General features: G+C 47.7%; 1 protein-coding gene across 9 annotated transcripts in view; it reads right to left on the bottom strand.

Moving 5' to 3' along the window:
• The window catches only part of CNOT2 (CCR4-NOT transcription complex subunit 2), a 1422938-nt gene that overhangs the window by 371549 nt on the left and 1025439 nt on the right, over positions 1-25950 (bottom strand). For all 9 annotated transcript variants that reach the window (XM_069628237.1, XM_069628243.1, XM_069628241.1 and 6 more), the window contains one exon: positions 3635-3759. In XM_069628237.1, the coding sequence (XP_069484338.1) occupies positions 3635-3759 (125 nt within the window). The remainder of the gene's footprint in view (positions 1-3634; positions 3760-25950) is intronic.

The following is a 25950-nucleotide window of genomic DNA, read 5'->3' as shown; positions in this document are numbered from 1 at the left end:
TACCACACTCTCCTGGCCCAATCCGGAGCAATGAGGATCACGTGGGATCCGAACATACGCAAACTCCTTAACTCTTGAGGAATGATGGTGACCGGAGGAAACGCGTACAGAAGTGGGAATGACCAACCCATGACGAATGCATCTCCTACGGCTCCTCTCGGAAGAAATTCCCTTGAGCAGACTCTCTCGCACTTCCGGTTGGCACTGGTCGTGAAGAGATCACTTGTGGGGTTCCCCAAAGGGCAAAGATCTCCAGAAGTACTTCCTGAGCCAACTCCCACTCGAGAGACTGTGCTCTGCCTGCTCAGAGCGTCCGCCGCTGCATCCTCCTTTCCGGCCAGATGAACTGCTGATTGTCATATTCCCTGCTGGATTGCCCAGAACCAGAGCTGCATCACCTCTCTGCACAATGGCAGTGACCCTACCCCCCCTTTTTTTGTTGAGGTAATGCATGGCCACTGTGTTGTCCGTCATGATCAGGACACTCTTCCCCCGCCCAGACGGCAGAAAAGCCTTCAGGGCCAGCTTGATGGCCCTCAGCTCTAAAAGGTTGATGTGGAGTTTGGACTCCGACAGAGACCAACGACCGCTGGCGGTCAAATCGTCGACAAGAGCTCCCCATCCTGTGAGGGAAGCGTCCGTCACTACAGTCACCTCCGGCCACGGTTGCCAAAACGGCTCCCCCTTCATCAGGTTCCCCTCGTTGGCCCACCACAGAAGATCCTGCGAGACCGAGAGTGGAATCTGAACGGGATCTGACATCTTGCCGGAAAATTGTGACCGCTGCATCTTGAGGACCCATTGCAGGGATCTCATCCTCAGTCTGGCCTCTGGCACTAGAAAAATGCAGGATGCCATTAGGCCGAGCAACCTTAAGAATTAGAAAGCCGGGAGACGCTTGGCATGTTGAAACTTGTCCACCATCTGCACAATGTGATGAGCCCTCACCTTGGGAGGCGAGCACTTCCCCAAGGACATGTCCAACACAGCACTGATGTACTGTAGCTGTTGGGAAGGTGTCAGATGTGACTTCTTGAAATTGAGGGAGAAGCCAAGCTTGTGGAAGGAGCAGAAGGTGAGACTGAGATGATCCATCCCTTGTTCGGGAAAAAGCGCACGGATCAGCCAGTCGTCCAGGTAGGGGTAGACGTGAATCCGCCCTCGCCTAAGATACGCTGCCACCGCAGCCATTAGCTTGGTGAAGACCCTAGGGTGGAGGTCAATCCGAATGGCAGGATCCGAAACTGAAAGTGCAAGCTGCCAGCCGCAAACCTCAGGCAATTTCTGTGCTTTGGATGAATCAGCACATGAAAGTAAGCAACCTGTAGGTCCAGAAACACCAATCCTGGACGTGTAATAAAAGTAATACATTTTTTTTTTAAAACAAGGGATGACTGAAGATACCCTCAAGAAAAAATTGGAGCCCCACGAAGAAGCACTATAGAACTTGCGACAATGTAAGTCAATAGCAATTGCAGTAGAAGGGACTATGGGCACATACAAGGGTATTGTGAATAACCCCCTAACTCAGGGCCCTGAGGTAAGTAATCATGGTGGCAGTTCCCAAAAAACACAGCTCACATTTGGCAAAACAACCCAGCAAGTTCAAGGATCCGGTCACACATGGATTTAAGCCACAGGCCCAACAACGACCCAGATGAACAAAGCAGAAGAATCAGCCTTCCATGGAGTATTGACCGCACAAGCCACTAGGACCCAAAAGAGAGGCAACAGCAGCGATAAAGACTCCAGGAAGATGGTTAAACAAGCAAGAAGATCCTGATGGCTCAAAGATGAAAGAGGTCAGCCAGTAGAAAAACGTCCCACAACAAAGACAATGGAGGAGGCAACCAAAGACAGCCCAGATGAACCGTAGAGGCAAAGAACATGTTTCCCACAACCCTTCCAGATTTATGGCAGCTTCCTACCCACCAAAGAGCACAATGAAGACAGTACACAGTTATTTGTGAAGACTGTGGTAAAAAGGCACAGAAACGGTCCAAGCACAGTTATCCCATCCCATCCAGTGTGATGGACCAGTGGGGGCGGAGTGGAGAATGGGGAACAGATCAGGAAGGACATCCAGCAGCCAAAACCAGAGCAGAAGGAAGGACACAGGAGCTAGCCACAATAGCCAGACATTTGTTCTGAAATTGCAGCAGCAGATTTGAGGCAAAATCTTCAAGCAGGCAGTAAACCTGTAGCGTCCCAGGAAAACTCCAGCAGCATTGAGGCAGGGTTAGGGACTTCTCTAGATCTACTCAACGACTCATGGTCTAGCCTAAACCAACTCTCCAATCACACAGGGGCACTCAAACTAAGTGTTTGGGAGCCAGCCATGCATGCTAGCCCTAAAAGCCACCAAACACCCAGGCCCACCCATACAGTATGTGTATTGGCTGTCTAGGGATAAACTAGCCCAAACCACGTGTACGCAGGGCTTGGCTCAGACTATGCCCATGTTTGCACAATGATCGTTTTAGGCCTACCTTGTGGTTTTCCAAAGGAAAGTAACAAAATGGAAGAGAGCAAGTCTTAAAAAAAATACAGTAGTACCCCAATGGCTACCCAAGTTACCCTGGGTTACTAATGCAATGATCTTGTGCACCATCCTGCTGAAGTAAAAACTACTGGCAGTCTACTCTTTAAAACCAATGTAGGGTGAGGTCATCACACTAGGGTCCTTAAAAAGCATCCCTATTTTAGGAGGCACATGGGCTACCAAAGGACCATACATTAAAAACGGTTTGTATGGGGCACTTCAGTAGAGGTGCCTCTGATAACAAAAAGGTCAGATTTTAACAACCAAAGGGGTAGGGGAAACTGTTTACAGACAGCAGAACCGCAAACATGGAATTCTAATCCTAAAATGTAGATACAGGATCATCGATTGCATTCATGGTTATCAAGAGGGACATTATGGCTATGTGGCATAGCTCTGAATTTCCCTCCATGAGGATGCGAGCAGCAGATATGTACAATTGTGCACTATATCAACAATTGATAAAGGAGAACACAAGAAACACTGAGAAGCACACACAGATTTGGGGGACATGGCTGGAACATGCAGGAAAAAAAAGTATCCGCAAATGGCAGCAGTGAGCAGTATAAATCCCAGTAATATAATGTGGTGAAATGATAAAGGAGGGTGTTGAAGCAAGGCAGATTGGAATTTCAGGCTATGGGAATGGACAGAATAGATTGTGTTGCATTAGAAACTAGAAGAAAACACTGAAATTGTTGGTATGAAAAATAAATAGGAAAAGGTAACCACAATGGCGGTTCCAGCTCTCTGAAGTAGGCACAGAAAACAAGAAACAAGTGAGGCACACTAGTGACATACTTGGAGGAAGAGATGGAAAGAGAAGGGGCCACTTGGAACTACTGCTCATAAGTGGGCCATTTGCTTCTGCCTTAGACTGTATGCTTGGTTTTCGGATAATCTCAAGCACACCACACAGTGCTGGGAAACGTGAACACAATTGGAAAAGTAAGGTAAAATGCATTAATAAGAAAATCTTATATTTAATGTTTTTAAATGACACTTCTCAAACACTAGAATAACTTGTTAAAAAATGGCATTAATGTAAATCAATAATATTCATAATTTATATTTGCTCATAAAGGTGCTTACAGATTTACTGTCGTCATTATTTGATGTTGGATCTTTATAATTGGACCCTGGTAACGCAGGAAAATCTTCATTGTGTATTGAAAAGTCTTGAGACTGCTCACTTGCTGGTTTTGTTACCATTCCCACTGCAAACAATAGACACGTTACAGGTTAGTACATCCAAGAAAAGCTGTTTTTTTAAAAAGCCTTTAAATGAAGTAAGATTTTCATGGTTACTACATCCTTATTATCGAATAAAAAAAAAAAAAAAGAGGGCCTTTTTTGGGGTATTATTACACCAAAATGCAAGTAATCGAAGTTCCCTCTCTAACAGCTGACTAACTTAACCTTAGTTAAGTGACATCTTACTCTTGGACCAAGGTCCCATTCTTTATCTTTAGGCTTTTCTCTATATCCTACCTAATTCTCGCTGATCTAAAGAAACCAACCCTACATCCTTACACCTTTACTTTTAGATTTCAACACTGTACCAAGAGGATATCCTTGGGGGATCCATTGACTTGGTGATTCTCTTCACATCCACTCTTTAGTGGCTATCTTAAAGCACTGGGCATCGGACCCCACTCCATATGGTAAGGATTCCCTACTTTTACCACATCTTTTATCGATTTTTTTAGTCTCTATCCATTATACTGTTTCTCCAACTACAGATATAGGAACTTCAATGCAATATCATCTATTTAGAAGTACTTCAAACCACCATAATTCATGTCAGGCTTGTTCGGGGTAAGACTATGTAACAGCACTTGTTGACTCCAAGTATTCTACCCAGCTAGTACCATTTAACAACCAGTAACACATGAGTACCCTATCTCTGCATAGAAAGGACTTGAATAGACACTTTTCACCTTATCACCTAGAAAAAGTGGCACAGCCCACGTTTAAACAACTTGAGCAAATGATTCTTTTATTGGACATACTCCAACAACATAGAACGAGGTGAATCAGAATAACCAGTGATAAGTGTTGGATAGGATGTCTGGGACTACCTGTTTTTTCCGATATTTACTTACATCATGTTAAAGTACCTGTGTCAATTATATAGGCAGCCACAATGTAAATGTCCATGTTTTTTGACTTTGCAAACTCATTCATAAATTGAAAATGATTGTATTTCTCCTGAAGAGGTCTGATTAGCACAGAACATTATAAGCTAAGCACAGTTTATACTGAGAGATACATAAGAATATGTAAAACCTGTATGAGGGCCACCAGATTTTTCTAAAATATGAATATTTTTTTTAATTACCTACAGAACTAGTAAGTCTATGTCTAACAGAATGAGTAACTATGTTTTCTGGAATTTTTTCTCAGATTTGATTGAAATACTGAATATGTCCCTGAAGAAGAGAAGTTTTTCTTGAAACGCGTTGGGCTAATCTTGAAAATTAAAACTACCTATGAAGTCAAAGAAAGCGGTCTTGATGTTTATCATTAAGAAATCATAAATGTATTGTCTGCCAAATTATTTGAACGCATTACACCTATAGTGTAAACACAAACTATATCCTAATTGTTTGGCTCTTTAAAGAGAGCTTGTGAAAGTGTGAAGCGGACGGGAGTTCCTCCATTAGGAACGTATTCTGTTTATGTATCTCCCAACCCATATGCCAGGGTTGACTTATCTCCCCTGCACCTTAAATTCATTATAAGCTTTTCTGCTTTCTCTTTAAATAAAACCTATTTCAATTTAAGGAATTATCTATCCTAGGAGTGCTTGGTGAACTTAACTGCGGATTCTACAGGAGGGAAACTCCCAGTCCACTATGAACACATCTTCTAAAGCTCCTCTTGAGTGAAATTCCCTTGAGCTGTACTATTCGCACTTCCGGTTGACACTGATCACAAACAGATCCATTTGGGAGGGTTCCCCAAAGAGTGAAGATCTCATGAAGGACTTCCTGAGATAGTCCCCACTCGCGGAAGACTATGCTCTGCCTGCTCAAGAGCGCTCACCGCCGTATTCTCCACTCTGGCTAGGTGAACTGTCGATAGGGAGATTCCTTCTTGAATTGCCCAGTTCCAGAGCTGCATTGCCTCTCTGCACAGCGGTAGTGACCCAACACCAACTCTCTTGTTGAGGTTGTACATGGCCACTGTGTTGTCTATCATTATCAGGATGTTCTTTCCCCGTACAGATGGCAGAGAGGCCTTCAGCGCTAGTCTGATTGCCCTTAGCTCCAACAGGTTGATATGTAGTTTGCACTCCGATGGAGACCAGCGACCGCTCATCAGGTCGTTGGTATGTGCTCCCCACCCTGCGAGTGAGGCGTCCGTTACTACCTTTATCTCAGGCCATGGTTGGCAAAATGGTTCTCCTTCAAAAAATGTTCCTCACAGGCCCACCACAGGAGATCCTAAGCGACTGTTTGGAACCTGAAGGAGATCTGACATCCTGCCTGAGAATTTAGACCACCGAGTCCTGAGAGCCCAACTGGAGGCATCTCGTTCGCAGGCACGCCTCTGGCACCAGAAAAATGCAGGATGCCATGAGGCCGAGCAACCTCAAAGTCAAAGGCCGGGAGACGCTGGGCACTCTGGAATTTGGTGACCATCTGTAGAATGTCTTCAGCCCTCACCTCTGGTGGGGAGGCCTTTCCCCCAGGGATGCATCTAGGACTGCTCAAATGAATAGGAGCTTTTGAGATGGTATCATGTGAGCCCAGTCTGTGAAGGGAGTGACAGGTGGAGTTGAGATGTTCCAGGGTCTGTTCAAGGGAACTGGGCCTGCAATCGTCCAGGGGTAGACGTGAATATCCCCTCTCCTCAGACTCGCTGCCATCACCGCCATTAACTTGGTGAAAACCCTTGGGGCGGAGGTCAGCCCAAATGACAGAACTCAAAATGGATAATGAGAACCACTAACAGCAAACCTCCGGTACTGCCTGTGATTGCGATGGATTGGCACATGAAAGTAAGCATCCTGAAGGTCCAATAATACCATCCAGTCTTGAAGCTGGAGGGCCTGAATGATCTGAGAAAGGGTAACCATTTTGAACTTGTCTTTCCTGAGGAATCTGTTTAATTCTCTTCAATCCAAAATAGGCCTCAACCCTCTGTCCTTTTTTTGAATTAGGAAGTACGGGGAGTACCAACCCTTGTTCGCCTCTGCTACAGGTACTAGTTCTAAAGCACCTTTCTCTAGCAGGGTCAAAATCTTCTGCATAAGTAGCGTATCTGGAACTTTGAAAGATTTGTTCCCCGGTGGATGACTGAGGCTTTTTTAGAAAGGGAAGGCAGTAACCCTGGGCAACTGTTTCCAATGCCCATGCATCATAAGTAATGCCCTGCCATTCTTTCAGACTTTCAGATGCAGTGAGAGACTGCCTCCCACTGGGGTCTTGTGCCCTAAGAACTCAGAGATTTAGAGGCGGCTGGAGCAGTGGTTGGTGGTAAAGCAGCCACGGCCTGGGTGGTACCTTTTCCCCCCATCCACCACGGGGAAATCTTTTCAGACCTCTTTTATTGGACAGTCCTCTCCTCCTTCCAACTGAGGAGTAAAAGCAAAAGGACCTAACCCTCCAAGGAGTGCCACTGGGGTGGTTTGGTTTCTGTCTAATAGTAGCACCAAGGGACTTGGCAGCCACTTTATAGGTCTGCAATTTCTCCAGGCTATCGTCAGCCTTGTTACCGAATAAATGTGTGCCAGCAAAGGCATGTTAAGCAATCTGGATTGCACATCCTGAGCAGAACTGGACTTTAACCAGGAAATTCTGTGCATAACTGTACTAGCCGCCATTGACCTGCTGATTCGGTCAGCAGTGTCGAGACCTGTCTGGAGGGATTCGCACATTGCATCTTTCCCATCCTTGACTAGATTTAAAAATCCGTCTCTTTCCTCACCTTCAGGGAAATGATCAGCCGCCATTGCTACACATTCCTAAATAGTGTGAGTGAATCTGGACAACGTGGACGTAGCACATTTGCTGACTTTAGGGCCATACTTCCAGCAGAGAAAACCTCCTTGGCCCAAGCGTCGTAACGCTTGTCATCTCTGTCTGGGGAATAGCTTGGTATGTGTTCTGTTTAGAGGTTCATGTGGCAGCTTGTACCACTCAACTGTCAGGAGTGGGATGCTTTGTCAAGTAACTGGGGTCACTACTGGACGCCCTGTATTTTGATGTTAATTGTGTATGCACTGCTGGAATCAATTCTGGCGTCTCCCAATTTGTACTCAAGTCTCCTTTGCAATCCCACATGAAAAGGAAGAATAGGATCCTCGTGGAGTCCTTTATCTAGGATGTCAGTCAGATCATCCTATTCATATATTGATGTGCATCTTTTCGACCCCATATATTGGTCTTGGGAGGGTAGCTCAGGGGCAATGCGCTCGCCAAGGAAGCCAGGTGACGCAGAGCAAAACAAGTTAAATCCCCGGGTCCATGCTTAGAAACCGCCTGGTATTAAGTGCGTTATAAATGACAAATCAATCATATTCTCCCACCGTGAACATTAAATATATATAAGACCGTTCAGCATGGTCAGTAGGGTCCAGCCTCCCAACATCTCATTCTGGGGACGTATCTAGTCCACATACATTTTCCAGGGACTTCTGGGCATTTTTTATCCTCGATTCCTCTGAGATCCAAGGCTCAGGGACCCCAGGTGTTCAATACTGAAGACCAAAAGTTTGTGAATCATCCTAAGAATGTTCAGCTTCCTCAAATCGAAGAAAGTTTCTTGGTAAATGAATAGTTACTCACCGTAGTGACTAACTATTAGTCCATAGTCCCCTTTCCTCCATACTCTATTGATCGTCCCTCGCAAGGGAGAGGAGACAACCTTTTTCACCAGAAAAATCTTCTTCCCCTATAAATTTAGAGGCACACGGCCCTGGGAGCATGCGCTCTCGCCTGACTCCGCCCACCAGCGCCACTCCTCACTCCCCATTGACGCATCGACAATATTCAGTATTGCCTAATGACACCAGTATTATTAGGGGGGGGGAGGATGGTGGGACATATGGAGGATAGGGGACTATGGACCAAGAGTACGTTAGTCACTATGGTGAGTAACTATTAATTACTCTTACGCCCCCCCCACCTTTCCTCCATACTGTATGGGTGATTACAACTGAATGTAGCCCCAGGGTGGAGAGGAGACCCTCCTTAAGAAAACAGGTCTCTTAGAACCGCCTGTCCGAAAGCCGCGTCTGACCTAGAGGCGGCATCCAAACAGTAGCGCTTACAGAAAGCTGAAAGGGTGGGCAAGGTAGCCGCCCTGCTGATGACTTGCCACGGCACATGTCATTGGAACGCGATGGCCTTGGCTCTGGCCGCATGGGCACGTAAGTTAGCTGGAACAGGTTTGTGCTACCGCTCATAGGCATCCTTGATGGCAGCGACCATCCACCTTGCTATGGAGGCCTGGCAACCTGGCCTTGACCCACCGAGAGTGACAAACAAGGTGTCAGTCTTGCAGACAGCCTTGGTCTTGTCCAGGTAGTATTTCAACGTGCGTCTGACCTCCAGACGGTGCAAGCCCTTCTAAGGCTCGTCCTTGGGGTCAGCAAAGAAAGACTATTTCCTCGTTCAGATGGAAGGAGGAGGTCAGAACGTAGGGTGCGTTTGCAGGGCGACTGTCCTTGTGAAAGGTAGTGTAGGGGTCTGAAGCCACCAGAGCCTGGCTCTCTGCGAGGCGAGTTCAGGTGACCAGCCTGATGTCTGCGGAAACGATTGGCTCAAAAGGTTTGTGCGCCAAGGCGCCCAACACAACATTAAGGTACTACACAGGGTGGAGGCCCGCCAGATGTCGCTTGACCGCTGCGTTGGAGGAGGAAACGAGGCCCTCCTCTGAATTCCTGTAAGCCCCTATGGCTGTCAGAGAGGTGCAGCATGTATCTACCTGTACGCCGGGGTGGGCAAGGTGTGCCGAAAAGGAGAACACGCCGTCCAAGGTTCACTTAAGAGGGTCAATCTCCCTATAGTCGGCCCAATGACAGAACCTAGACCATTTACTCTTATATTGGCGCCTAGTAGCCTTGCTTCTAGTGCCCTGCATGACCTCTAGGTAAGCCGGAGATAGGCTCAAGTTTTTCAGCGTGACCTGCTCAGGAACCATGCTGTGAGGGCTAGTTTGTGAGGAGCAGGGTGGAGTACCATGCCCCCCTGCTGGACATGGGGTGCAGAATTGTCTGCCCCAGTCTGCAGAGTCTGTCCGCTTCCAGGTTGGATTCCCCCGGGAGGTGGACAGCCATGAGGTAGCTGTTCTCCAGAGCCCATTCCCACATGCTGACTGCTAGGTTGCCTGGTGGGGTTGTCTGTCTGGATAAAAACTGTCTTGCCCTCGATAAGAGGGGAAAAAGGCATTGAGAGCCAGCCATATGGCCTTCAATATCTAGCCAATTGATGTGGGACGCCTGCCGAATCCTGACTCCATGGAAGCTGTGGTTGTGTTCAGGGGGCTCCCCTGCCCTCTAGGGGAGAGTCTGTAGTAACTGACCTGAGGGGCCGGCTGTGGGATGGGCTTGTCCTGCCGCAGGTTGCAGTCCGCAGACCACTGCTGGAGGTCCGAGTGGAGAAGGGAGGAATGTTGACTGGCTCTGCTTGCGAGCCCTTCTCCTGATCCCAGGAGGCTGCGAAGTGCAGCTGTAAATATCTCATTCTGAACCTTGTGTGGGGTACGACCAAAATGACTGCTGCCATAAGACCCAATAGGTGTTGGTACCCCCAGGCCGAGGTCACAGGCCAGGAGAGGAAGTGAGCTGTGGCTCTCTTGGAGGCAATCTTGTCCCCTGAAGGAAAGACTCTCAAGGAGCTTGTGTCCCAAATGAGACCCAAGAAGGTCAGGCTCTGCATGGGCTGCAGCTGAGACTTGAGATTGATTGTGAACCCCAGGCTGCGGAGGTGTTATGGTGAGCCGCTTCCTGAGAAGTAAATATGGGTAGACGTGGTGGCCCTTGGCCCCGAGGAGGGCTGCCACTGCATTCATTAACCTGGTAAATACCTTGGGCGCCGAGTTGAGGTCAAAGGGTAGCACCTTGTATTGGAAATGGCAGCCCATGATCCTGAAGCACAGTAAGGAACAATGCGGCTGCCAAACTGGGACGTGTAGACAAGCTTCCTTCAGATCCAGGGAGCACTTCCAGTCTCTCCTGTCGAGAGTTTCCACAATAAGAGCTGGCTTAACCATCTTGAATTTCTACAGTGGGAGAGATTGAGGGTTGAAAGGTCCAACACAACTTTCAGGCCAGCCTGGTTCTTCTTCTGCATGGTGAAAATACTGGAATAGAAGCCCAATCCTCACTGGGAGGCTGGGACTTCTTCCACTGCCTGGCTCTCGACGAGCGACCAGAGTTGTTGTTCCAATCTGTGGGAGAGGAGGGGAGGAGAGAGAGGAAGGTATCGGTAGGCGGTACCCTGTGGAGACTACAGAGAAGATCCAGTGGCCCAAAAGTTTCTGGCGCCAAAATTGCATGTGAAAGGCAAGCCTGCCCCCCACCGGAATAACGTGTACCCAAAGGGGCGTGTGCTGCCTTCCTTCCCTCCAAGGCTGTTGCAAAGGAGCGGGATTGGAAAGACCACTTGCCCCGACCCCTCTTTTGTTGTTTCCTCCAGTGCTGACTGGGAGAACAGTCAGGTTGCCTGGACCTCTGTTCATGGAAGGCCTGGAACCCGCCAAACGCCTGCCCCTTGCCAGAACGTTGCTGCGACTGGGTGTAGGCCTTTGGGCATGGCCTTCGTAAGAATAGATAAAGACCTCATGGTTTGCAAGCTTTTCTTTTTATCTAATTCCTCACACGCGTTGGAGTGGAACAGGTCACTACCATCGTCAATGTCCACCAGAGTGCTCGGAGGGTCCGGAACTGGTGGAGGAGTGCTGGGCACCATCGGCCGAGTTGTGGAAACCGGAGCCGGTGGTTGCTGCATAGGCTGGTGTGCAACCGCCTGTACTGTGGGAAGCAGTGAAGACTGAATCGACTGGGGCCCGTGGCACCGGAGCCGTAGGAGGAATGACTATGGGTGCCGGTGGGGCGACCTGGGGGAGCATGTCCCTGATGGCATCCTGAAGGATGGCCCCCATCTGGGGAGTTCGCATCAGCCCTAGGAACCTTCTGAAGATTTTTTACCTGTCTTCGGAGACTGTAGGGGTGGCAAGTGCTATTGACAGAGTGGCTAACGGCTGCTGGGGCACACACTACCTGGGGTGCAGGGGAAGCCTGCCCTGCACCGCTGATGGATAAAGTGTAAGCCATGCGCCTGGCTGACATCATTCCCACCTTGTGGGAATGGTGTCAACCACACACTCTGCCAGAGGGGTTATCGGCCGTGCGGCCAGCTTGTCTAGCGCGACGGGCATTTTGTCGAGCTGCGTGCCATCTGCCGAAGTGATGGTGCCTGGTTCGCGGGAACCAGCCCCATCCAAGTCACTTGATGTTGGAACATAAGGTCTATCCAGCACCTCAGGCCATGACCTGGAATGCGCATTGCCCTCTGCAGAGCTGGCGGTAGTGCTGCGTGAAGGCGCCCCCTCGGCCATGATGTTGGTACTAGGGCGTTGTCCCTCGGGAGTAATCCCGGTAAAAAAAAAAAAGTTCCTCAGCACTAACACCAGAAGGATTCAGAGACCCCTCGGCCATGAGGCCAGTAGCTGGACTATCCTCGGTATGTGTGCTGGTGCTAGAACACAAAAGGTTCCTCCCAGCAGGTGCATCCTTGGGAAGGAGTCGCCTTCACAGGGTGCGATGGTAAATAGAGACCGTACCTTCGGCCTCAAGCAATGTTTGACAAAGTCCTTCAGGTCCTCCGGAGAGTCTGGAAGAGCTTCCTCCACCTAGTTGGCCTCTTCTTCAGTGCACATGAAGTTGGTGCATCGCACGCTGAACAACCTTCCCAGCCGTGGTCGGGGCCATGGCTGTGGAGGCGAAGGGCATTGGGGTTGGATGTAGGGAAGCGCCCCTCGCAGGCTGGACACTTGCTGAAGCCTGCTGAAGTCTACATACGCCGGGGCAGGAGCGTGACGGAGGACCAAGCACCTATTGAAAAGAAAAAGATAGAAGAATATCTGGGGAAGAGCCCGTGGTATTGCATGGCTGAAGCCAAACCCAGGAGCGCTGGTGAATTCGGTCTGTTCTGGAAAAGGGGACTGAGGAGTGAGGCCGGTGGGTAGTCAGGAGAGTGCATGCTCCCAAGGGCGCGCCCCCGCGTGTGTCAATTTAAAGGGGAAGAAGATTTTTTCCGGTGAAAAAGGTTCCGTCTCCCGTCCCTCACGAGGGACGCCCATACAGTATGGAGGCAACGGGAAGTGACGTAAGAGTATGGTGTACCTTTTCTGTGATCCTTGATGTAGTCGCTGGTGGCGCCAAAATCTTCAAAAATAGTCGACGTCGAGAGCTTCAACGCTTTCAGCTTCAAGGACTTGTCATGGTCCAATGAGGAGTCTTTCTGCGTCAATGGTGCTGATGACTTCTTCCTCGAGGAAGAAGTGTCTCGCCTCAAGGGATCCTTCGACTGTTTGAGGAGATTTGTCTTTGCCTTCCGGGCCAGAGGGTGCACAGCTTTTGCCCATATCCTTTTTCTTGTCGAGTTTTTCGACCTAGGCATGGCTTTCATAAGTTTGAGGGGGTCAAGGCCACATTCTCGAAAACTTGCATCATTTGTATTCTGAACTTCTCCCACTCAGCTGGAGAGGCAGAATTCATCACGCATTTAACCCGTTCTGGGGAGCAACTCGCCGACGAAGACGGCGACCGATGGTGCCTTTTCCTCGAACATCGTGAAGAGGAGTGGTGAGAACCACTGCGTGATCTCAATCTTTTTACGAGGATAAATATTTCTCGACTCGTCTGAAGATACTTTGACGGGGTCGAAGGAGATTTTGACCTACCTGCCGCTAATTTTCCTTTTTACTCTATCAGGGCTTTTGCCATCATCCACAGGCAGTCCTTACAGTCGAAGGTAGCTTGAGAGGAACCGAGGCACCCCAGAGAAAACCAATAGGGGTCCATAAGGAACATCTTCGCCCCACAATCTTGGCACTTCTTAAACCCCCATCTCAGAGTCGAAGACACCGACGATTATGCCATTTTCAAGAATTATACTCGAAGATTCTCGATAGAGATCCAAAGCGATAACTTTAGCGGAGAAAAAGAAATGAAGCCAACTGTCGCTACGCATGCTTTATACCATCGATGACATCAACATCAAGAAGGAGGCCTCCAAGGGACATGGAGACGAACGACATCGACGGGCAGCGCCCTCTGCTGGAAAACATTTCCAAAGCAGCTGAAGCTGGATATGGAAATATAAGATGAAGAATACACAGGAGAACACAATCCATTTGAAAATGGCTTATATGGATGTACCTTTCTTGGGGAAGATTGTGCTTTTGCAGGATAAGTAACAGTTACTGTGTGTGGACGGAGTAAGGGGCGGGCTGGGACTGTCTAGTCCTAATCCCCATCTCTGGTGCCTGAATATCTGTTGCTGGGCAGATGTAGGCTATCCATGATTGTATATCCAATGCCTGTTTGAATGGTGCAGATCTTTACCATTGGTGGGCTTGGGCATGCTCCCAGCCTGAATATTCGATAAAAGGAGGGCTCCTGCAACTGTACAACAGATCAGTAGATCCAAGACCCCTACAAAGTGCAGTCTGCTGATGACCAGACAACAATGCCTGCCGCTGACCAGTATGGACTCCAGTGTTGTCCAGGTGAAGCCCAGCTCCTCTGTCCTGCTGTCAAGGTGGCCTTCATTGGGGCTTCAACCCCAGGACCAGTGGGAACAACCAGTCTCCACCCCCCTGCACGACGACTCCAGTTGAACCTTCAGAAGTGGTGGACTGGCCATTTCTCTCCTGGGCTACCTTGCTACAACAGTAGCCGTTGCAAGTAGAGCATTGGCACGTTGTAGATCTGCAGCTTGTGCCACAAGTCATCTGCTCCTGTATGGTAAGCCCTCTAAAACCAAAGGAAGTTGTAATAGACTTTGTCCTGTGTTCGCCACTGGAAGATAGTCTGTCGCTGACTGACTGTGGTGAACTCTGTTGAAACTGGTCATCTTCGTGTCCTAGCGGTGTCCCGTGGCAGTCTATCCCACAGAAGTCTTCTCCTTTCCTCATTTGGATGTTATACTGGAAGCTGTCTGTAACAGGTTCCTAAGCACTGCGACCGATCAAAACTAAAACCTGCGACCAAAAGTAATCTTGTCCGTCTAGAGGTCACTCGCAAAAGAAACCAAGACAGAAGAACAAGCCTGCAACCGATTAGAGATGCTTCAGAAGTAGTCGCCAAAGAACTCCAATGCAGAGCGTAAGTCTACATACCTGTTGGTGCCCCTGCAGCCCCCACCCCCAAACTCTCATAGGGCCATGCAGTCCGGTCTCTAACTCACTCTTACCTGACCTTTGGTGGTGGAACCAGGTTCAAGGATCATCCCTAAGCCTTATCTAGGGCGTTTGGAGTGAGTCGAGTACTTACCTGAACTTGATCTTTTTGACTCTTATTAATCATAACCACAGGAATAAACCTACCTGAAAAGTATCTAGTTTGGAACTGGTGACTTAGTCACAGAGCCCCAAACCATCTTAGGGTTGGACTTATGGGCTAGGTAAGCTGTTCTCTGATTATTCTAAAACAGTCATTTCTATGCATCCAATTCATTAACTGGGTGTCACTGAATCAAATGCTATTCTATTCTCCTGAGGGTGAATGCATAGATCTGTTTTATAAGGCTTTTGTGTGACAATATTGGACTAAAAAGGTAATCTTGGTGTGTAATCAAAATGCCTTATAAATAATTGTATTTTATACTTGCCTAACTGGAACTACTGGTGTGGCCTCATTGTTGCCCTAGACCCCACTCACACACTTCCAGAGACTAACCCAGGCCACTCTGATTCCTTACCTTGATTGGTTTGGCCAACTTCTCTGTGTTTTCTCTGATCACTATAATAGGGTGGCCTCCCAAAATCCTCCTGCATGGCTGATTTTGGAAATTCAACAGGACTAAAAGGGGTTGGGTGAGTTTCCTTCTCTTAAGGCATGTAAGCAACATCAAAGGGTGTTCCCAGAACACTTTGTTCTGTCGACCGACAATTGTTTTTTCAGTCTGTGTTGAATTTCTTATTGGATTTGTTCATTATTGTTTCCATCACCAGTCCAAAGCAGGGTGACTAGTTTGGTATTCTTAGTTGTGCTATTAAAATAAAATAAAACTTAAAAATGCATCTTGGCGCTATGAATAAAGTTAAAGATGACAATCCATCTCTGACAACCTTCAGTCCTTATGCAGGAATAAAAATATCTTTAGTCTGTGCCTCATCTCCATGTGATTCGTGATGAGATGAATGGCTGCTATGAAGGAGTTTCATGTTTAGATGCCTGAGCTTAAAGAGTTTCAATGTTACATAACTAGCTATTGAAACAATAAGAAATGCAGTGAAGGCAATGGTCAGGGCTTTTGTCCAGTTGACTGAAAGACCCAGTGCATGAACCAACTTCACTGCTTAGGGAAAAGACGGATTAGCTCTTTTTCTGATAGGTGGCCCACATCTGGCAGTCGTCCAGGTAGGGGCAACAGTGAATACTCTGTTGCCTCAAAAAATACATCACCACAGCCTAACCTTGATATAGAAACTGGGTGCTAAACTTGGATCAAACAGGGTTGACAGTGAACTGGAAATGATGATCCCGTATTTTGAAACATAACTTGTAATGTGACCTCCAAATAATAAGGAACTCATTACTTACCTGCAACTCCAGTTCTCCAGCAAAGGAATCTTACATAGATTCACCTGCTCATGAATATTCCCAGTCAGGTTGGGAATCCTCAGAAATATTAAAGCAGTTTTGCTTTAACGCTAAAAACTGCTTGTCGCTTATACATCCTATTGCTGTCATTTTGGGTCATATTGGCCAGGCCAATGGCATTCGTCGTCCTCAGCTCCACCTCCAGCGCCCATCTTCGGATTTAGAGGCGCATTTGAGGTGGCAGAAGGAACCAAGAGCCAAAGAATGGTAGGAGGGTGGATCGCTGAGAAGTCATGTAAGATACCCATGCTGCAGAACAGGCTTTACAGAGTAACTTGTTTCTTCTCCAGCATGGGATCTTGCATGGATTCACATGCTCATGAATACGATTATACAGCAGTACATACACAGCCATGGGAGGTGGCACAGGCTCAAAAGTAGCAATATAAAAACACCTTAGGAACCCACATACCTCAATTAAACAGGTTGAGAAGCACTGCCTGGTCGACACAGGACTCAACCCTGGAAAACTTGTCATTGCCCAACCATGTAATTCCTATGAAACTGACAAGGATGTTTTTCACTGCCACATTAAGCTGATCCTCTGTAACAAAGAACACACACATCTGCTTTTTCTGTATATAATGCATTTATGTTCCTCCTCTGTATTGTACAGAGCAAACTCTCTGTAACCGCGCCACAATGCCTCAGTGCCGCTGTGCGATATACAAATTCAAATAAATAAAAATAAAATAAAGATGCAGTAGAATCGTGTGATGGTATGAGTCTACCTCCACGTAGCAGCCCTGCAAATGTGCAGCAGGGGAACACCAGACAGGAAAGCCGTAATAGAAACCACAGCTCTGGTGGAATGGGCTTGCGTTCTTCCTGGCAATGGCCCGTTTGCAAGTCGGTGGCAATACGCGATACAGCAAAAGAGACACCTGGAAACTGAAGCCTTGGAGAGGGCTTTTCGTGTGCCCGCGAGGTGCAAATGTTACAAACAACTGAGAAGTTCTGCAAAAAGTCTTAGTGCGCGAAACATAAAACTTCACAACACGCGCCACATCCAGAGAATGTAAAGCCTGTTCTGCAGGAGTGGCAAGATTGGGGAAGAAGACGGCAGAACTAAAAGCTAGTTCAAATTAAAGTCTGATGGAAACTTTGGCATAAACGATGTACAAGTACGTAGCACCACCTTGGACTGATGGAAAGACGAATAAGGTGGCTTGCAAGAGAGCCTGTAACTCTGCACCACATCTGGTCTAAGTGATACGACCCAGAAAAGTAGTCTTCCAAGACAAAAAACTTCAGAGAAACACTGTGAAGAGGTTCAAAAGGAGGACTCAAATTTTGACAGAATATTGAGCTCCCATGCGGGGACTGGAGCCTTTTTACCGGATGAAAGGCTCTGAACAGGACTTCTACGAATGATTTAACAAGACTGAGACCACAAGGAAAGCCTGCCAGGCGTCCGAGTGTATCGTGAGATAGCTGCCAGGTGAACCTTGATGGGCATGTCAGTAAGGTCTGCCTTTGCTAGGAACAGCGGGTATGGCAGGATGAGGGGTCGTTATGTGAAGGGGAGACCACCCCTACAAATTACACCACACAGAGAAAAGTTTCCTTTTGTGCTTCTAGCACATAAAAGGTTACCATTATTCTTGGACAGTGTAGATATTTTGATTTCCCTGGAAGAGCCAGTTCAATTCAATAGGCTAGGCCAAAGTCAATGGACTAAAGTCTTGTATTGGACAAAGCAGTTTGGTAAGTAGATGGAAAGTCTCTGCACAAGTTTTTAGTAGAGTAGTTTGTAGCAAGAAGAATCATATGTTGCATTACAAGCTGATTAGGCCCGTGAGTTGCAAAAGTTTCAAGCACTTTCACCGCGAGAGGCAAGTACGCAGTCTTATTTTACAGTACCTTACAAATCAAGAAAAAGAGGCAGCTGATGACTTCTGTTCCTGGCAGTTCCTGCAGATCTCGCTGTTCCTGGGCCTCAGTCGTGGGGACAAGAGGGAGGATGTCGGGGGACTCCTGCACTGCACTTGAACGGTCAAAAGCTTGCAACTGGCAAACTTCAAAATCGGTGGCTGTAAGTAAAGCACACAAACTGGTGTACCTCTCCCTGGTTATACGGTTTCCTGCAGCACTCTGAGGAAAATGCAACCAGCTCCGAGATAGGTATCCAGGCGGCTTACTGTCGAGTTGATTGGTCCCACCAACTCAAAAGGGAGAAGTCACCTTTGCAGGGGCTTTTCGGACGAGGTGAACTTGGCGATTCAGACGTGCAGCAGGGCTTCAACGGGCAAACAAACCGTCCAGGAGTTGCAGCAGCCATCCTCTTCAAGCTCTTCTTCCGTTCCTTCGTTCCAGTGGTCGACTCTGCTTCCGAAGCCAAGAGACTCACCTTTTATTCAGTTCTCTCCCATTCATTCCAGCCTAGCTGCCACTCACCCAGAAGGGTGGCTGTCCTTGCCGGACAGTCAGCCAGCCAATCATCACTGAGTGCATTTGGGTCTCCTAGGAGACTAAGCACAGGGAGTTTCGGGCACCTCCCCCACTTCCTGCCCACCCCAGACACTCTGGTCCCAGAGGTGGTCTTCACGCCTGAAGCCCGCCAAAGGTGAATGAACAAAGAGACCAAAAAATAGGTTTGGTGCGTAGAGACAAACTCTAGAAGTACCTTTCCACAAGGAAATTACGTAAAAAGACGACCAGGACCTGTTTAAACAAAGGGGGCTCACACGCCATCTTGAAAAACATGGCTCCCGCGATTTAACATTACTGGAGATACGAATAGTTTGCGGTCGGGAAAATCATGGTAGTTCTTTGTAAAACCACTGCCACCAGCCATTCTGAGAGGAAAGGGTAGCATTTGACAGCTACATCAGTATCTAGACACAGGGGATACCAGGTAAACCATCGAGCACTCTAAAGTAAGATAGGGTGTGCTGGGTCTAGGAATTTAAAAAGACTAGTAAAGTCAATTTCACTTTACTTTCTCTGGGAAACAGTTTATCCCAGAGAAGGTATTTAAACCCTGGGAAAGCCTGCCACTGCACTGAGGGTGCTGTGTGAAACACATGAAAAGATGATGCCAACCTTGGGAAAGCCTGCCACTGCACTGAGGGTGCTGTGTGAAACACATGAAAAGATGATGCCTATGGAACAGTCTAAAACTCCATAACCAAGGAAAACACAAGAGTAAAACATTTCAAAACACACGAGAGAGTGGGAAAAGGGTCACACTATCCAGGTAAAAAAAAAACAATTCCTCAAAATCCAGCAAAGTTGCATTTTTGAGAATTCTCCCTAACAGAGGATACCTATTACAGGGGACGGTCTGCAGGCGTATGGAGAAAAGGGGACTATGCACTAGGAGTAAGGTGGTCACTACGGTGAGTAACTTTGTTATACTCCTACGTCCCGTCCCTTTTCCTCCATATTTGTGCGAGATTCCCAAGCACTCCTCACAGGTAATACGGGAGGATGGAAACTCCATACTGAAAAAGGTTTTTAAGAACAGCCTGGCTGAATTCAGCATCGGCCCTGGAGCTCAGGTCCAAGCAGTAATGCTTACAAAAAGCTGATCGGGAAGCCCACGTAGCCGCTTTGGCAATGGTTTCCCAGGGAACGTATTTTTGGAAGGCAACAGCAGCCGCTTTGCCACGTACAAGATGAGCATGAATGCCGTTCAGGGGTTGAAGGCCCTGACTGGTATACGCCTCTGAGATACAGGAAGCAATCCATCTGGAGATAGTAGCTTTTGAAGCAGGTTTCCCTTTCGGGTCTCTGAACGTAACAAGAGTTGTGAGGAGCCCCTGAGTTCAATTGTTGTGTACTGTCTCGGCATCTGAGGCCAGGTTCGAAAAAAAAGACAGGTAATGAGATAGTTTGAGTCAAATGAAAATCAGTCACTACTTTCGGAAGGAAAGAAGGATGAGTATGGAGCACAACATTATCCTTAAGGAAGGTGAGGAACGGGTGTTTCACAGAAAAAGCTTGAAGCACGCTTACTCGTCTTGCCAAAGTCACTGCAATTAGAAATGCAACCCTTCCATGAAAGGTACTTTAGATACGCCGTAGCCATGGGTTCAAATGTTTTATGGCATAAGGCGGTGTGGACCGCATTTAAATCCCATTTTGGATGAAGATTGCGCAGGTGGAAAAAGATGTACTAGACCTGTAATATGCTTTTAATGACTGGGTTCGTCAAAGAAAAGGAACAGTTGTCAGTGGACAGGTAGGTGGCTGTTAGGGAGAATTCTCATAAATGTGCCAATTCCTCCCGCCCTAGAGCCCTCCAGCTCTTTTGCTGAACTTTGCGACTTTTAACTTTTCAATTCAATGTGTTTTCTGAGTTTGTTTCTTTTGGTTATGGAGTCTAACCAACTCCATAGGCATCACACCCTCAGTGCAGTGGCACTAGAAAGCCTTTCAGGCTTTCCAAAGGTTTAAATACCTTCTCTGGGATCAACTACTGTTTCTCAGAACAGTGGAGTAAAATTGACTTCACTTACTCCTGTACATTTTAGACCCAGCACACCCTATTTTACAAGAGTGCTGGAGGGGTTACTTAGTATCCCCTATGTCAGTACTCATGTAAGAGTTAAATGTTACCCTTTCCTCTCAGAATGGCTGGTGGCAGTGGTTTTACAACGAACTACCATGATTTTTCCCGACCGCGAACTATTCGTAGCTCCGGTAACGTTAAAACGTGGGAGCCATGTTTTTCAAGATGGCGCTGAGCCATTGTTGATAAAATGGTTCCCGGTTGTCTTTTTTTGCCATGTCTTTGTGGAAAGGTCGTTCTAGAGTTTTTCTCTGAGCGCCAAACCCGGTTTGGTCTCTTTGTTCATTCGCCTTTGGCGGGCTTCAGGAGTGAAGACCACCTCTGGGGCCTCTACGAGACCCAAATGCACTCAGTGATGATTGGCTGGCTGACTGTCCAGCAATGACAGCCATCCTGCTGGGTGAGTGGCAGCTAGGCTGGAATGAATGGGAGAGAACTGAATAAAAGGCAAGTCTCTTGGCTTGGAATGCAGAGTCGACCACTGGAACCAAAGAATGGAAGAAGAGCTTGAAGAGGACGGCTGCTGCAACTCCTGGACCGTTGGTTTGCTCGGTGAAGCCCTGCTGCAAGTCCAAATCGCCAAGTTGGCATCGACAGAGAAGCCCTGCTAAGGACGACTTCTCCCTTTTGAGTTGGTAGGACCAATCAACACCCAAGTAAGCCACCTAGACACCCATCTCAGAGCTAGTTGCATTTCCTTTGCTGCAGGAATCTGTAGAGCCAGGGAGAGGGACACCAGATTGTGTGCGTTACTTGTAAGCTGGCCTAAAGCGTATGGAAGCTTGACCCTCCTCAGCTGAGTGCAGGACCTCTGAAGCAAGGGCCGTCCACCTTGACAGCCAGGACCAGTGTTACCAGTGCGGTAGCTGAAATGCGAAACAGCCACTGAAATTGAAGTTTGCCAGTGTGTGCTTTGACCAGTCCCAGTGCAGGAGTCCGCAGACAACCTCCCTCTTGTCCCCACGACTGAGGCTCAGGAACAGCGAGATCTGCAGGAACTGCCAGCAACAGAAGTCATCAGCTGCATCTTTTTCTTCATTGTAAGGTACTGTAAAACAGGACAGAGAGAACTTAACTCTCACTGTGAAAGTGCTTGAAACTTTTGCAACTCACAGGCCTAATCAGCTTGTGACCCAACATATGATGATTCTTTTTACAAACTACTTCTAAGAACTTGTGCAGAGACTTTTCCGTTTAACTAACAGAACTGCTTTATCCTATCCAAGACTTTAGCCCATTGACTTCTAGCCTATTGAATTGAATTGACTCTTCTGGTGAACTCTAAATATTTGCACTGTCTAAGAATAATTGTAGTCTCATGTTCTGATAAACTTTGCCTTTTACTTACTTTTTTTAAAAGAATGTACAGTATTGAAGTATATTTGTGTGTTACTAGGTGATTGCCTCCTTCTGATGAGTGTTTTATAATTTAACTGATAAATACATTAATTGTTATATTCGAAACCTTGAGGTTAAGTCTATTTGAATAACTAGAACTGTGAATCTTTGTGTAACTCCACTACAATTCACATTTCCCCTCTTGAGATAAGCCTGGCTACTCAACATGCTTATACCAAAGGTTGGTTTGCTTACATCTGTAGTCCTAGTTGTGTGTAGTGTTCCCACAGGTTACTGCATACAAACTTTGCCTAACAGCGGCAATAGCCGACAAGTAAGTCCTACAAGACAAGACATGAATGCCCAAAGATGCCAGATGAGATATGAATGAAAGAACAGTGTCAATCGCAGCATGTCTGGGGTCCAGCTGCTTAGCTAAACACCAGTGGCAAAAACTGAGCCACTTGCTCCTATACTGAGAACTCGTAGACGGTTTCGTGGCTGCTTGGATAATGCACATATTGTCATTAGACAAGTTAACTCGCGCTAAGCATTTGAATTCAGTCAGCAGGCCGCCAAGCTGAATGATTGTGGGGAAGGGTGCCACACCTGCTGATCACACTGGTGAAGCAGGTTGGGAATCAACGGCAGTCTGATCGGAGGACAAATCGACAGATGATGAAGTTCCGAGAACCAGAATCTGGCTGGCCACCAAGGAGCTATGAACAGGAGATTGCAATTCGATGTATTCCTGAGCTTGCAGAGTGACCGATGAATCATAGGAAGAGGCAGGAAGGCATAGGCCTTTGTGTTGTGCCACAGAATTACGAGAGCGTTGCCTAGGGAGGAGGCCCTGAGACCGTTCCTGGATGCATGAAGAGGAAGTTTCCTGTTTGTAGAGTTCGCAAAAAGGTCCACTTCCGGAGTGCCCCACTGGCGAAAGATGGTAGAGAGGACCTCCGTTTTCAGTTTCCACTCGTAGCTGGCTGCTGTTTGCTGTCTGAGTGAGTCTGCAATCACATTGAATTGACCCGGAATGTGCACCGCCAGTAGCCAAATGCCTTGCTGGATGGCCCATTCCCAAATCTGAATGGCCACGTCCACAAGAGGTGGTGATTTGGTGCCACCCTGCTTGTGGATATAAAACATCGACACCGAGTTGTCCCGTGCAGATGCGGACCACCCTGTTCATGATGGACGGTTGGAAAGCTTTCAGCACCAGATAAACAGCCAGGAGTTCCAAATAAGTTATAAGAAATCGTCTGTTCTGCAGCGTCCATAGATCGAAAACCTGGAGATAATCCAGTGTCGTAGGAGTCCATGGTAATCATCACTTGTGGGCAGGGCTCCTGAAAGGAGGCCCCCACTGTCAGATTGCTGGTTGAAGACCACTATAGAAGGTCTGCCATCATGCAGGATGGTACTGGGATCATCTTGGAATCAGAGTCCAAAGCATGACACCAAGAGCTCTGAAGAGCCAGCGGAGTACACCTCATTTTGAGACGCACAAGAGGAAGAGCAAGTACACACGAAGCCATGAGGCCCAGAAGTCTCTGAAACCACCAAACCATCATGTGCTCTGACTGGATGAAGAGGCGACATATGGCGAATAGATCCGCAATCCTGTCCACAGTCAAATACACCCTGGAGTCAACCGTGTTCCAATGGAAACCCAGGAAAATCAGGTCTTGGGAGATAGTCATGGAAGATTTCCACCAGTTCACCGGCAGCCCAAGATGGAACAGGAGCTGGAGGAGAGATTGGAGATTGCTCGAAGCCATCAGTGGATAAGAGCAGCTTAGGAGCCAGTCGTCCAAATAGGGATGTACATGAACACCCTGTAGCCGAAGGAAAGCTGCAATGAATGACATCTTCATAAAGACACGCAGCGCAGGGTTGAGACCAAACTAGAGCAAACAAACTGGAAATGCTCACCTCCCAGGGAGAACTGCAGATATTTTCGATGTGGCCTCCATATCAGGATGTGCATATACGCGCCCTGAAAGTACACTGCACAGAGCCAGTCGCCCTTCCGAAGAGAGGACTTTATTTGGCAGGGAGTGAACATTTTGCATTTCTCTTGGGGGAAGAGAAAGGTTGAACTTGGAAAGGTCGAGGATGGTGCGCAGGCCAGCCTGGTTGGGCTTGGGCACCGTGAACAGACGAGAGTAGAAGCCCTACCCTTGTTCCCCAAGGGACAGGTTCCACCGCCCTGAGCTCTAGAAGCTTCTGAACATCTGCTCTAAGGGAGGGTGTCCCGATCTGTTGGAATGGAGGGTTGAAGGGTGGGTTAGTGGGGAGGGGCAAGCGAAAACCTGCCTGAGCGATGGACAAAACCCACTGGTCCTCGGTGATGGTCTGCCACGCCTCCAGATGAGAGGAGATTCATCCTCCCACCAGAGTCCTGTGCAACCGACAAAAAATATAATTTTGCAGATTTGTCGGCAGGGAGACTACCTGCCCCTGGAGATGAGGCTGATGGTCAAGAGAAAAACAGACCACGTTGTTGTTTGACGGGTGCCGCCAAACAGAGGTTCAGTTCTGGACACCCAGAGGTCCTGAAGCCAAAGAAGGATTGAGACTGAGACCCTGACCTCTGTGTATAAGGGACTTTGGCTGGGACCTTTGCCAGGACTGAAAGATTTGGCGGTTTGGGTGCTCGCCTTGGTCTTTGTAAGTTCCTCATCCATAGAAGAATGAAACAATTCCTTGCCGCCGAAGGGAAGGTCCCGAACTTTATCTTGCACCTCTGGATCCCTCTCTCCCAGAAGGGCAGCCTCTGTGACACCCTTGTTTCCCCTCTTCACAAGTAACCAATGACTTAATTCTCTTCCTTTGACTTAGATAATGTAAGCCATGCCAATTTTCACCGCAGGTTGCATAACATGAGCCACAATTGCCACAGTCTCTGAATCTTTCAATGGCCCTTTGCCATGGTTGGCAATATTTGTAATTTGTAACTGCCTTTGTTTAGCTCTCTTGGCATGGGCAATGCTTATATATGTTTTCTTTTAACCATGTTTCCCTTTCACTTTGTTGTTTTTTCCATAGACACATTCAAAACATAACAGTCCAGTGGCTTTTGTAAAATCTAGTTTTGCTGCTTTCTAGGACTTCAATATTCAAGAACACCATGTAAATCTAACTAACGAGTCTTGCTTTTGGTTTGGTTGCGAGAGTATCAAAAGTGATTTTACAGTCACTTTCAGTCACACGCAGGTGTCTTTCACTCTCTGTACACTTTCCTTGCATAAGCGAACAGAGATGGAGCGCTGCATTGTCACACAAAGACTGAACTCACCTTTCGGCTTCTCTGGACATAGCAAACCTCTTGTTCTGGATTGCCGCCGCCCACGCCACTTGGTAATGGAGCCCTCGTGGCTCCTGAAGTTCACTGGCGCACGCCAGCCACCTGAGATTGCCTCCGGGAAGGGAAAACCTCTGTCTTTGCTTCCCGCTGCACAGCCTCTGCAGACATGATCGCCATAAAGCAAGCTTCCCTCTCGAAAACTTCCTGCTGCGCGATCCCTGCAATCTAAGATTTGAGAGTAACAACCCCTCTCAGGATGAACAGTTGCTCTTTGCCACACAATGATCCCGGCGGCTTCTCGCTCCTCCAGCTGTTTGGACAGCCTGCATACACCACACTGCTTCGGCTTCCTGATGCTGCTTATTCGTTCTCTCCCACCACAACTACTTCTCTAACCACAA

This window comes from Ambystoma mexicanum, chromosome 12 (genome assembly GCF_040938575.1).
Source record: "Ambystoma mexicanum isolate Mex_15411 chromosome 12, UKY_AmexF1_1, whole genome shotgun sequence".
Classification (NCBI taxonomy): domain Eukaryota; kingdom Metazoa; phylum Chordata; class Amphibia; order Caudata; family Ambystomatidae; genus Ambystoma; species Ambystoma mexicanum.
The sequence above is the reverse complement of the archived record's forward strand: the minus strand, read 5'-3'. Positions and strand labels throughout refer to the sequence as shown.